Raw genomic sequence first — 12,407 nt, 5'->3', positions numbered from 1 at the left:
CCTAGCTTTTAAAGCTAAAAGGAACGAGCAAGAATCAGACTCTTTACTCGACTCAGATCAAGAAGTGTATATGGTAAGGAAGTTTCAAAAAAAGTTTTAGATCTAACAAGTTTAATAAGTTGCAGACTAAGAAAAATCCAAGGGGTAAAAGAAAGATCAGATGCTACAATTGTGATGAAGAAGAGCACATCAAAAATGACATTGTCCGAAGCTAAAAAGGAAGGAGAAAAGCAAAGGGACAATCAAATCAAAGCACAAGAATATGAAGGCAACATGAGACGAGTCATCATCAGAGTCCAAACTGGAGGAATATGCTGGACTAGTACTAATGACGAGTCACCAAGAGGAGAGCATCAATGAAAGAGGAACTACATCTAAAGAAAACAACAATGAAGGGGAAGAGTCAAATTTCGACATTAACATGATAAGTGATGTATGTCTTCTTCCTCCTAACAAACTTTACGAAGATATAAAATTAATGTTTAGATCCATGTGTAAACTCAAATATAAGAATAATAAATTGAAAAAGGAAAATGTAAATTTGAAAATCATCTTAGCCAAAGCATATCCACTAGAAGAATTTGATAAAGTTAAAAAAAATATAAAATTAAAAGAATAAATAAAATATCTTAAAAATTTTGTATGTTCAAATTTTTTTATAAATTCAAATTCTAGAAATTATGGTCGGCTTAACTGTATTTACGAAACTATAGGGGCCAAATTATAAAAGTTAATATAAATTTTATTCCAATAAAGTATTTGATAAATCTATTAAAAAGAAACTTATTTTGAGTTTTTAAATCATACTTAGTTAAATTAAATTAATTTTTATGTATGTTCCAAATATAAATTTAGCATAATTTTAATATTCCTTGCAAAATTTAATTGTTTCATACACTTACTGTTTATAATTTGGGGTTAAAATTTATTTTTTGTGCAACATAAAAATATTATATACTTACAAAAATATTTTCAGAATTTCTTGTTTGTTATATCTATTTTTAAAATTATTCTTTCAAAAAATGAGTTTTGAAGATTAAAAATGTTTAAAAAATTATTTTTTCAAAAATATTTTTTTTATTATGAATTATGTTTTATGTTAAAGTAAACATTTTCAGAATTTTTTATCAAAATATATTACTTAAAATTTAAAATTATTTTGGAGATTAATTTTAAAAAATATGATTTTTTGGGAGTTTATCATTGAATTTTGAATGTTGAGAAAAATTATTCAAATTTTTAGAACTCAAATACTATTTTTAAATATTTATTTAAAAATAACTTTACTTATTTAAAATATTTATTACAGTTAAAATAAAAATGTTCTATACATTAAATTTTTATCATGCCTTTAAACACGTATGATTGTAATTGAAAAAAAAATCAGCATTTTTTTGACACTTTAAAATAATTTTTCAATTATTTTTCTAAAATTTTTAAACTAATTAAGTAAAAACTATCTCTTGAAAAAATGAATTTCGAATAGATATATGACTAAAAATTCTGTTTTGTACTTCTAGAAAAATTTCTAATTTTTAAAAACTATTGTGTGTATTTTCCCTCGCAAGCTTTTTTTTTTTTTTTTTTTTTTTTTTTTGATGGGATCAAAAGAGGAGTAATATGGGGAATAAATTTAGGGGAAGTTGTTTCTATAAATTTTTTTATTATTACATAATTCATACTTTAATTGTTATTTTATTTCATAAAATAGAATATCATGTCTTTGTTTATCCTAATTTTGACTTGAGTTGATGCACATAAAAAAAAATGAAATATTGTAAAAAACTCGGGATAGTTTTGATGTGGTAAACCTAGTCACGTTAGTTCCTGTTGTGTCTGATCCTTGTATCTAAGTGTGCAAGAACTTAAGAATATAAGAAATAGAGAGGAAGATGCAACTAGCAAGAAAAATGGCACGGGAAGCGAGTCGACAAGATCGGTGCATCCGAGGGACGAGCTATTGTGGAAGAGTACACCGACGGATGAGAAGGATGTGCACAACGCTTCCGAGGGATGAGAAGCCCAAGTGGAAGATTGCTCGAGGAGAAGGTCGAAATTAGGTTTAGGTGAGCTCAACTCTAGATGGCCAAAGAATCACCCAAGCAACCGCAGCAGCAGTTAGACAAGCTAGTCAACACGAAGTTGACTTGTCCAAGCGCTTGGACTTGGTCCAGGCGTCTAGACCACCTTGGGCCAGCATAAGCTCCCTTTTGGAGACGTTGCAGCGGGGATGGAGTTTGGGTCCACACCAGCAACACTCTAGGCATCCAGACCGGTCTAGACCCCCGGGTGAGGATAAAGTATGATCATCAAGCCATTGCGAAGCAGATAAATTGCACCACTAGGGGCGCCTGAACTTGTTCCAAGCGCTCGGAGTTGCCATGTCAGCCAACAAACAAATTCGACCAATAGGTTATAAATAGAGTCCTGGTCCTAGGAGTTTAACACAACGAACATTCTACTTTCTTTTCAAGATTTTGTAGTTTCATTTCTGTTCTTAAACGCTGTAAGAGGTTATTCTGCCTCCAACGAAGGAATTTGATAATGCATGCTCATCTGTCTTGGATTAACAACCTTCCAATTATAACTAAGTAAAATTCGTTACCGCTTATTATTCATGTTTTATTATTCAACTAACTTGGGTTCGTCTTTGCTAAGAATGATAGCAAAAGAATTTGGTTTTAATTCTAATTTACAAGCAATTCACCTCCCCCCCTCTTGCTGGCCTTCATCGAGACCTATAATATGAACATGCAGAGTCTAAGATCCATGCATTTACCAGCTGCTCCAAACTCGACATAACTATAGCATCTTCATCATCACTCTATAAATATTTTTCTTCAACTATGATTGTAGACTTTGTCGAACTATCTTTGTTCTCTGCAACATATTTTTTTTTATCTTTGAACAATCTCTCTTCATATGACCTTTGCCTCCACACTTGTAGCACGTGATTACCTTCTTTCTTCTCGACTTATAATAGGCATTGTTGTCACTGCCCGATCCATACCAAGTTTTGCTCCTACCGCGCTCTTGGTTGCTATTTACCACAAGTCCTCATTGAGAAATTTCATCACTTGTTTTCTTTTTTTGGTGAAAATCTAGCAATCCACCTATGATCTCCTCTAATTTAAGAGTTTCCTTACCCCACATTAAAGTAGTAACCAAATTCTCATACAAAGGAGATGAAGGTAGAGAATTCAGCAACATCAACGCCTTGTCTTCATCCTCGATCTTCACACCAACCCACTTCAAATCACTCACAATATAGTTGAATACGTTGATGTGATGGCTCATATCAGTTCCCTCTGTCATCTTCAGCTCAAATAATTTCTACTTAAGATACAGCTTGTTTGTCAATAACTTTGACATATACCAGCTTTCTAGCTTTTGCCAAACTGTCATCGGTAACTCCTCGTCCATGACATGATATATCACATTATCCGTAAGACAAAACCTAATCGTTGCCACTGCTTTCGCCTGAAGTTTTTCCCAATCTGATCTCTCCATGCTTTCTGGTTTCCTTTCTTCTAGCGCCTTCACCATGCCTTGTTGCACAAACAAGTCCTTGACCCTTCTTTGCCATAGTCTGATGTTTCTGGTTTTGTCAAACTTCACTATATCAAACTTCATATAAGTCATCACCGACATGTTGAAGAAATCTGTCAAAAACCTCACTCTGATATCAATTATTGCTCAAAGAGAGGAGGCAACATCTCTCAACCTTTAATGTCAAAAAAGAGGAAGAGAGAAAGAGATCGCGTGGAGCAACGAGATAAAACGCACAAGAAAGAGCAAACATGAGGAAGAAGAAGAAGAAAAGAAGAAGAGGGAGAAAAGTTACCGTGGTTCGGTGATGTGCCCATTCCACAAAAATGGTCGAAACTTTATTAGAATTCTCTCTATACAAGAGAATCACAATCAATGATACAATAGATTTACAATGATCCCTATAAATAGTGTCTAAACCCCAGACCCAGTAAAATCGTAATAGAATTTTGTTATGAAAAATCGTAATAAAATTCTGTTATAAAAAATCATAATAAAATTCTATTACAAAAAAATCTTAACAGATTTTTCTTCCATAATATATCTCGCATTAACTTTTATTGATATGATTCACCCGTCAACTGTTTTACATCTTTATACGATATGAATAAAAAATAACTCACTTTTAACTTTCTATCAAAATCTTTTACATTGAATGTCATGCCTAAAACGTGAAAATAAAAAATAAAAATTATGAAGCTTTTCACAAACCTAATATTTTTACATAATTGAATTGGTGTTCTAGTTTCAATATATTATTTTTATAAAAAAATTAAAATAATTGAGGTGTTTATTTCACTCCATTAATCGAGAAAATAAATGTTTTTGTCGGGATTCATCTATCAAATAAGACCATAGCATAATTTAGGTATACTAATTAGTAGCCCTGATGAGTTAACATAATTAATATATGGATAGTTATTTTAACAAGTTTGGACTCAATTTTCAATTGATATAAAATATTTTATTAAGTGTTTAATTTTTTCCATGTAAAGAATTATTGTACTAAGATAAAGATAAATATGACACGACTAAAGAATAATTTTAACCAAAATTAGATAAAAGTTTGGTGTTACGTTATACAAAACAGCTCGAAGATAGAACACAATAGAGCATTTCGAAATCAAATTATGAATGAGACCTTATTTTGATAAATTGTACATCCTTTTTATGAAAAATAAAAGAGAATAATTCGATATACAAAACTCTTATCAATATTATATCTCTGAAGAATCGAACCTCTATTATACCGACTTAGCCCTAAAAATTTTTCATCGATTATCAAAATAAATTAGGGAGTAAGTACTTGCATTCTTAACTTTATTGTCCCACTAAAAGAACATCCTTATAGAATTTGATTAATTATTTAGAGGATTTAATCGCTAAATTTGGGACAAATAAAAGGCCTTTCTTTAGTTCAAATAAAGTAGAAACATAATTTATGCCCAATTAAATTGACCTTAAAATTGAAGTCTCATTCAATATTCTAATCTTGGGAAGAAGTTGAAGAAACTGATTGAAAGACTAATTTAACATATCTTACAGATGAGACAGAATGACAGTGCCGTTTATCGACAACACCTCCAATCAGAATATAATACAATCAACTTGTTCACAATTATTTTTATAATAGTACAACAACGACAACCAGCATTTCCTGCAGCACCTGATTCAGCTTCTTCCCACCACGCGCCATGGCCGGAGAGGCAGAGGAAGACAGCGCCGGCCCTCTGCTCCTCAAGCCCCAGAAAAAGCCAGATCAGGAGCATGACAAGAGAACAGGTGGAGTTTCCTTTGCCCCATTTAATTTCCTTTTGGATCAAGTTTGTTTGTTTGTTTGTTGTGGCCTGACTTGTTTTTGGGCTGGCCGATTTTTCCGGCGAAGGGACGCTCTGGACGGCCGTGGCTCACATAATAACCGGAGTCATCGGAGCCGGCGTTTTGTCCCTGGCATGGAGCATTGCTCAGCTCGGCTGGGTCGCAGGCCCCCTCGCCATGCTGCTCTTTGCGGCGATCACTCTCGTCCAGTCGTCCCTGCTCGCCGACTGCTACAGATCGCCGGACCCCGAGCACGGAGACGTCAGGAATCACCACTACATGGACGCCGTCCGCCATTTCTTGGGTATCCCTTTCTCTTCTTCTTAATTCCTTCTTAAATTTTTCTTTTCTTTTCTTTTCTGTTTAGAAAAGAATTATGGAATCAAAATCAGTTCTTGGAATTCGACTCTCAAGAAGAATTTTATCTTCTGATCTTTACTCTTTCGCGTGAAGTGATTTTATTCGCAGGAAATGTGATGATCGAAAGCAACTACCATGTGCATTTAATAACTACAAGTTACATCACCATTTGTATTTTTAAATAATTAATTAAATTTTGATTCATTTGCCGGTTCTTACCTTTCCTTTTTCTCTCCGTCAAGTCATTTTCACAGCCACCGTCTCCTCCTTTTTCTAGTTCATATCCTAATCCTAATTTTTGTCCTCCCGGCAAAATGCCTGGTCTAGCAAAGCACCGCTGCGATACGACAAAATACCTCCGTGATTTATCTGTCTGTATCTAACAAAATTCCTATAGCTCTGTTAAGAAAAACAAATCAATTGCAGGAGAAAAAAGTTTCTGGATCTGCGGATCCATTCAGCAACTGAGCTTATTTGGATCAGCACTAGCCTACACCATCACTTCTGCCAGCAGCATGAGGTGATCGATCGGTCGATCGAATTTCCAGTTCTTGTGTTCTTCAGAGGATTGATGCATGCTCATATCTATTTAACTGAGCAGGGCCATCCAGAGATCACACTGGGACAACGGAGGAGGAGACAGCTCCTCTAATTACATGCTCCTGTTTGGAGTTATTCAGATAGTTTTCTCCCAAATTCCAGACTTCCATGAAATGGCATGGCTCTCTGCTCTCGCGGCCATCATGTCCTTCTCCTACTCCACCATTGCTTTTGGGCTAGGCCTTGCCAAAGTGATCGGTAGTGGTTTCCTTCAGTGCATCATCACTAACTAATCCATGAACAAAGTAGAATCATTAATTATATTACAGTCAACTTTGGGTTACAGGAAATGGAACCATTAAAGGAGGCATCGGAGGTGTCCCCATGGCTTCCACTTCCCAAAAGGTTTGGCGCATTTCGCAAGCATTTGGGGACGTCGCCTATGCCTATCCATACTCGGTCATTCTCCTCGACATCGAGGTGAGGTGACCATGAGTTCCTAGCTATAGCTACTTTGTTTTGTGGAATTCTGACCTTGATCGTCGAATTGAAGGATACTCTGAAGTCGCCGCCGCCGGAGAATCAGACGATGAAGAGAGCAAACGCCATGTCCATTTACATCACCACGTTCTTCTACCTTTGCTGCGGGTGCTTCGGCTATGCTGCCTTTGGTGATGAAGCTCCGGGGAACCTCTTGACAGGGTTTGGCCTACATGAAACACATAATTGGCTCATTGGCTTTGCCAATGCTTGCATTGTGATTCACTTAGTGGGAGGCTATCAGGTGAGTCCAAATTGATATGTTCTCTTATTTTTGAATTTTTAGGATGATGGAATGTCAATACAATTAGACGCCCTAATTATATATCTTTATATTGAGAATGTATAATAGTTAATACAATATTATTGTAATAGCTATTATAATTATATAGCAGTCAAGTTGGTAAAAAAATATTTTGATATAATAGTATTTATAGTTTAAAATTTTAGGATTTAAAAAATGTGGAATCGTCATAAGTTCCATATAAATACATAGCTGAAAACGCATGACCGGAATGTTAATCCCAGTATAACACTCAGAGAATCAAACTCTCAATCTCTTAGCCATAAAATTATGCACTCCTAATTGTGCTACTGGAGACTAAAGTTTTAGGATTTATTTTAAGATTGAGTGTGTAGAGTTTAATTACAACTGTATAGTAATATCTAAGTAAATGTTACAATTATTTTAAAACATTTCAATCAATTTAAAGTAATTTTTATAAAATTTAAGTAATTTTAATAAAGTTGGTAAAGAAAATTTTAGTAAGATAGTGCTTTATATATTAATTTTGATTAAAATAGTCGACAATGTAAAAAAAAGAAAGAGATATTTTTGGTATAAAATATATGGTTGGACAACCTTTTAACTTTTTTTATAACTAAGGATCTCTATTTAAGGATTCATTAAATGTAGGGTGACTTTCTGATTTTTATCTAATAAAATTAGGGATACATGTCAATTAGGGGAGATCATGTCCTTTTTGGATCTGCTCTGTAATTGTGGTCAGATTTTGACTAACTATCATCCTTCTCTAAGTTTACATTTTATTCAAATTATAGTTTGGATCGTGGTAAGTAGTCAAAGGTTGACCGGAGATCACCCAGCGGCTGCATGTAAGCAGCCCCTAATAAGGCACTCGACAACTTGACCACCCCCCCTCCCCTAGCCAGCGGCCTCCGGCTGCATGTCCCGATCCAAATTATAATTTGAATGAGAATATGAACTCAGGGAGAGATCGTAATCAATTGTGTCCAAATTCCAATCGAAATCTCACTGCAATTACAGAGCGAATTAGGAGAGGACAAGGAAAAAACTGACCAAAGGATTTAGACTCGAACTAGGGACCTTAATCTTAGAGGTGTCAATTCGGATGGTCCGATGAATTTGGGTTGGATCAAAGCAAGGATATTCTAAAAAATTCTCAACTCAAACTCAAATACAATCCGAAAACCCTAAATCCATACCTTAATCCGACCAACTAGATTAAAAAAAAATACTATTTTTTCTATTATTTTTTTATTTTATCATAATACTTCATAATTATCATTACCTTATGCTACTATATCCCTAAAACACCTTAATTTTTAAAATAAAATTTAATTTAAAAAAATTCCTAAATCTTAAATTTAAGTTAATCCGAATTGATCCAAATCCAATCCATCAAAAATTAGAAGTAGAAATAAAAAAAATGAAATAAGAAATCTTTTTTTATACAAAATAAAATTAATGTTAAAATTTAATGCTCCCAACCGGATTAACATAACAAAAATATGCATCTGAGACTGAAATTTCTGAATCTTTTAGGTCTACAGCCAGCCCGTGTTCTCCTTCGCTGACGAATGGGCTGCAGGGAAGTTCCCCAACAGTGCCTTTGTGAACGAGTTCTACAAGCTTCGACTGCCATCATTCCTACCATCCTTCAGACTGAATCTGTTCAGATTGTGTTTCAGGACAGCATACGTTGCAGCTGCCACAGGGCTCGCCATGTTCTTCCCTTACTTCAACCAGGTGCTGGGAGTCTTGGGGGCCTCCTTCTTCTGGCCTATCGCCATCTACTTCCCTGTGGAGATGTACTTCGTGCAGAGAAGGATAACGAGTTGGAGCAGAGACTGGCTGCTGCTTCAGGGTTTCAGTACCTTTTGCTTGCTTCTCAGCATATTTGCCTTCGTAGGATCAGTGGAAGGACTTATAACTGAAAAACTAAACCTAAAATCCTAAATAAGCGAATTAGGAGGAACACTTAGCTTGAATGTACATAAAGATATAATTGTGTAATTGTAGCCATACTTTTTGTCTATTCTTCAAACTCGTGGTACATGTAGCTCGATGTTTGACAATTATAAGATAGTAATTATAAGTTACCTTTGCTTATGGAAGTCGATTGGAATAAATGCAAACGCATGAATTGCATTAATGAATACTTTTTGGTGTTAGCAAGTGGAGCAAAGATTTTTTTTTTTTTTATGAGAGTGGCTTGGAGTATTTTATCAGTAATCTTTTAACTTTTTTAATACAAGTTTATTTATTAATACAATTATTAAATATTTATCCAATAGTTTTAGCCAATTAGTCGGTGAATCTAAGTATACAGATGCAACCAAGAATCCAATTAGTTTAAGGGTGATAGACGTATTACAGTAGAAATCCCTTTCACTCCTAATCAACTTGATGGTCGGCTATAAATTGGCTCTATGATTTACCTCCCTTCATATAATTTGGAGATAGACTGTGAGGAATGTCTAGAATGAACGTAATCATTTTTTACTACAATAAATATGACCCAAGAAGTTATTGAAGTTCACCCTTGCTTTTAAACTATCTATTTGCCTCTTAGAAGATCCACACCATTTTTCTTATCTAAAATATATAATTTAAGGTAAAAAAGTTATTTTATTAAATTTGAATATCTACTTTTTCACCTCATAATATATCAGTTTTCCTATTTTTTCTCTCTCTTCTATAATATTTAGGGAATAAATTTCATTTCCTAAATTTAAAGAATTATTGTTCAAAATGCTAAATTTAGAATATCCACATCAGCTATCCTATCTATAGATTTTACTCTAAATTTGAATAGGGTAACTAAAAAATCTTTGCATCAGCTACACTATTTATTTTCTAAATTTAGATTTGATAAATAGTGATTCTCTAAATTTAAGAAATGAAACCTCTACCCTAAAAGTAAAATAATATTTCTTTTCAATTTCTCTTATTCCACTCTTTTTTTTTCTCAATATTTCTCCTTCTACTCATTCTATAAATATAATAATAAAAAAAGAAAAAGGAGAATAAAATAATAAAAAAATTAAGATAATAGAAATTTTAGGATAGTTGATGAAGTGTGTAGTGAAAAGTGATTCTTTAAATTTAATAAAATGAGTTATTTATCCTAAATTTTAGATACAATGATAGGAAATTTGATGTGGATACTCATAGGGAATGGATATGGTAGCTGATATAAAAATTTTTTAGTTATTTTATTTAAAAACTTAGGGTAAAATTTTCAAATAAGATAACTAATATAAATGCTTAAACTCATGGATAGTAAAACTTTGATGGCTTTCTAGATTGTATTTGTATGTTCAAAATCAATGTTTTTGTAAAAATAAAATAATTTGAACAAAAAAATGGTATATTGGCATTTAAAATCACTTGCATATTTTAAAAGCATAGTTAAAAAACTACAAATACTTATATTTTACAACTCTGAACCATATAGACAGGTCAATATTTTAAGACTTTTATTATTATTATTATTTTAGTAATTTACATATTTAATTTTTTGAACCAACTAATTTTAAGGATGATTAATTCAGTAGGATAAAAATTTTTCATCGATGATCAGGTAAATTAAAAAATACTCACGGAGACCCATCTAAGCAACTAATATTTTTAGATCTATCGTTCCATTAGAAAATCCTTACAGTGCGCTACAGTTTATATTCGATCCTTAGATGCTTAGTTAAACACTTGAAAAGTCTAACCGCTATAACATTACCCGGGGCTTGACTTTATTAATTAGAATAAAAGGTGATGACCGTCACGTAGATGGTCTAGTATCTTCACAGGGCCATAACTTCCATGAGGCTAGAGAGGCAATCGTCTCAGGGCCCGGCTAAATGAAGGATCCATTTTTTTTTAATTACACCTAAAACAAAATGAGAGGCATGGACCCTAAATAACCGCTAAACCTATTCTCACAGCTTCGAGGCACGCACCAATGCATGACTCTTCTTTGAATGCAATTTCTTCTCCGATGTTGCTCTTTTTTGCATGTGATATATTCTCTAGCATTCTTTTCTACCAATGCATGAATTCACTGAATAATAGATAATTCTAATCTTCTTCTTTGACCATCTTCTTCGTCTTGCAATACACAATACCAATTGTATCCTAATTATGCAACAACGATAGTTTGTGAGACTTAATCGCGTCTGATCCGGTCCGGAAGCTGCGTCAGACGGACCGTCGGGTGAGGTGGATGAAATGTTGACTGAGTCGCGACTTCCCGGAGGGGGGTGTGCTGAGATGACTCCCGTGTTGACCAAGTCTTCAGATGTCCTCTGGTCAACGCTACCTGCAGCCAGTGACCGGGTTGACCCGGCCCCTGGTACCCTGAATCTCGAGGCGGATCCAACGAATATATGAGTACAAGACTAAGCCATAAAATAATGAAATATGCATAGAATATGAACGGAGAACGTACCCTGGCCCAGGGGGGCGCCCTCGGATGGGACGCGGCTCGAGTTATCGCGACCCGGAAGAATAGATGACTCCGCTCAGGCTGGAGAGCTGGATCTGACGACGAGGAGCTGCACGCAGCACGAACCCGGAAGACACACTGCATTTCGGGAGATAATTCTGACACGCAGACCGGGATACGAGATCGGTACGCAGACCGGGATAAGATACCGGTACGCAGATCGGGAACTGATATCGGCACGCAGGCCGGGAAAGGAGATCAGCGCGCAAGCCGGGACACAAGACCGCCACACAGGCCGAGACACAAGATCGGCACGCAGGCCGGGACACAAGAGCGGCGCGCAGGTCGGGACACAAGAGCGGCGCGCAGGCCGGGACACAAGACCGACACGTAGGCCGGGACACCAGATCAGCAGGCAGGCCGAGACACAAGATCAACACATGAACCGGGACACGTGGTTGACTCGTAGGCCAGGACACGATATCGGCACACAGGCCGGTAAATAATAGCATCAGTACACATATCAGAATACAACATAAGCCCACAAGTCGAAGTATAACAGCCGCACGAGGGATGAAATATGACGATGGTTCGAAGGCCCCAATCAGTGCCGAAGGCGCACAATGGCGTGGATCGAATACCGGATCGGCGTCGAAACTGTACGGCAGTACGGATCGGAGCATGACAACAGCTGTGCCGCCAGCGAAGCCCTGGATTGGGCGACGGTTGCTGCTGGTCAGGGAGGCTACAACGCGTGAAGGCGTCGGCAAGCCGGGCCGCGGTGCCCGGTGACTGTCGCGCGAGCAGGGCTGCTGCGTATGGAAGCTGCCGGCGCGAAAGGGCTGCCATGTATGGAAGTTGCCGGCGAAGGGGCTGTCATGCGTGGAAAGTGAG

At 35.9% G+C, this 12,407-nt stretch overlaps 1 protein-coding gene across 1 annotated transcript; it reads left to right on the top strand.

Moving 5' to 3' along the window:
- The first annotated feature begins 5,180 nt into the window (after positions 1-5,180).
- Positions 5,181-9,186, top strand: LOC122027791 (probable amino acid permease 7). Its single transcript, XM_042586800.1, has 7 exons — positions 5,181-5,331; positions 5,435-5,671; positions 6,154-6,247; positions 6,329-6,525; positions 6,614-6,747; positions 6,821-7,051; positions 8,615-9,186. The coding sequence occupies exons 1-7, from the start codon at positions 5,244-5,246 to the stop codon at positions 9,026-9,028; spliced, it is 1,395 nt and encodes a 464-aa protein (XP_042442734.1). The 5' UTR covers positions 5,181-5,243; the 3' UTR covers positions 9,029-9,186.
- The last annotated feature ends 3,221 nt before the right edge of the window (positions 9,187-12,407 follow it).

This window comes from Zingiber officinale, chromosome 10A (assembly GCF_018446385.1).
Source record: "Zingiber officinale cultivar Zhangliang chromosome 10A, Zo_v1.1, whole genome shotgun sequence".
Lineage (NCBI taxonomy): Eukaryota > Viridiplantae > Streptophyta > Magnoliopsida > Zingiberales > Zingiberaceae > Zingiber > Zingiber officinale.
Note: the sequence above shows the minus strand (reverse complement) of the source record. Positions and strands in the feature narration are given on the sequence as shown.

Excerpts from the sequence above, each read along its gene's own strand:
- LOC122027791 (XM_042586800.1), top strand. The coding sequence starts at position 5,244 with ATGGCCGGAGAGGCAGAGGAAGACAGCGCCGGCCCTCTGCTCCTCAAG. Across the intron at positions 5,672-6,153 it reads CGCCGTCCGCCATTTCTTGG|GAGAAAAAAGTTTCTGGATC; the intron begins GTATCCCTTTCT and ends AATCAATTGCAG. Across the intron at positions 6,748-6,820 it reads TCATTCTCCTCGACATCGAG|GATACTCTGAAGTCGCCGCC; the intron begins GTGAGGTGACCA and ends GTCGAATTGAAG.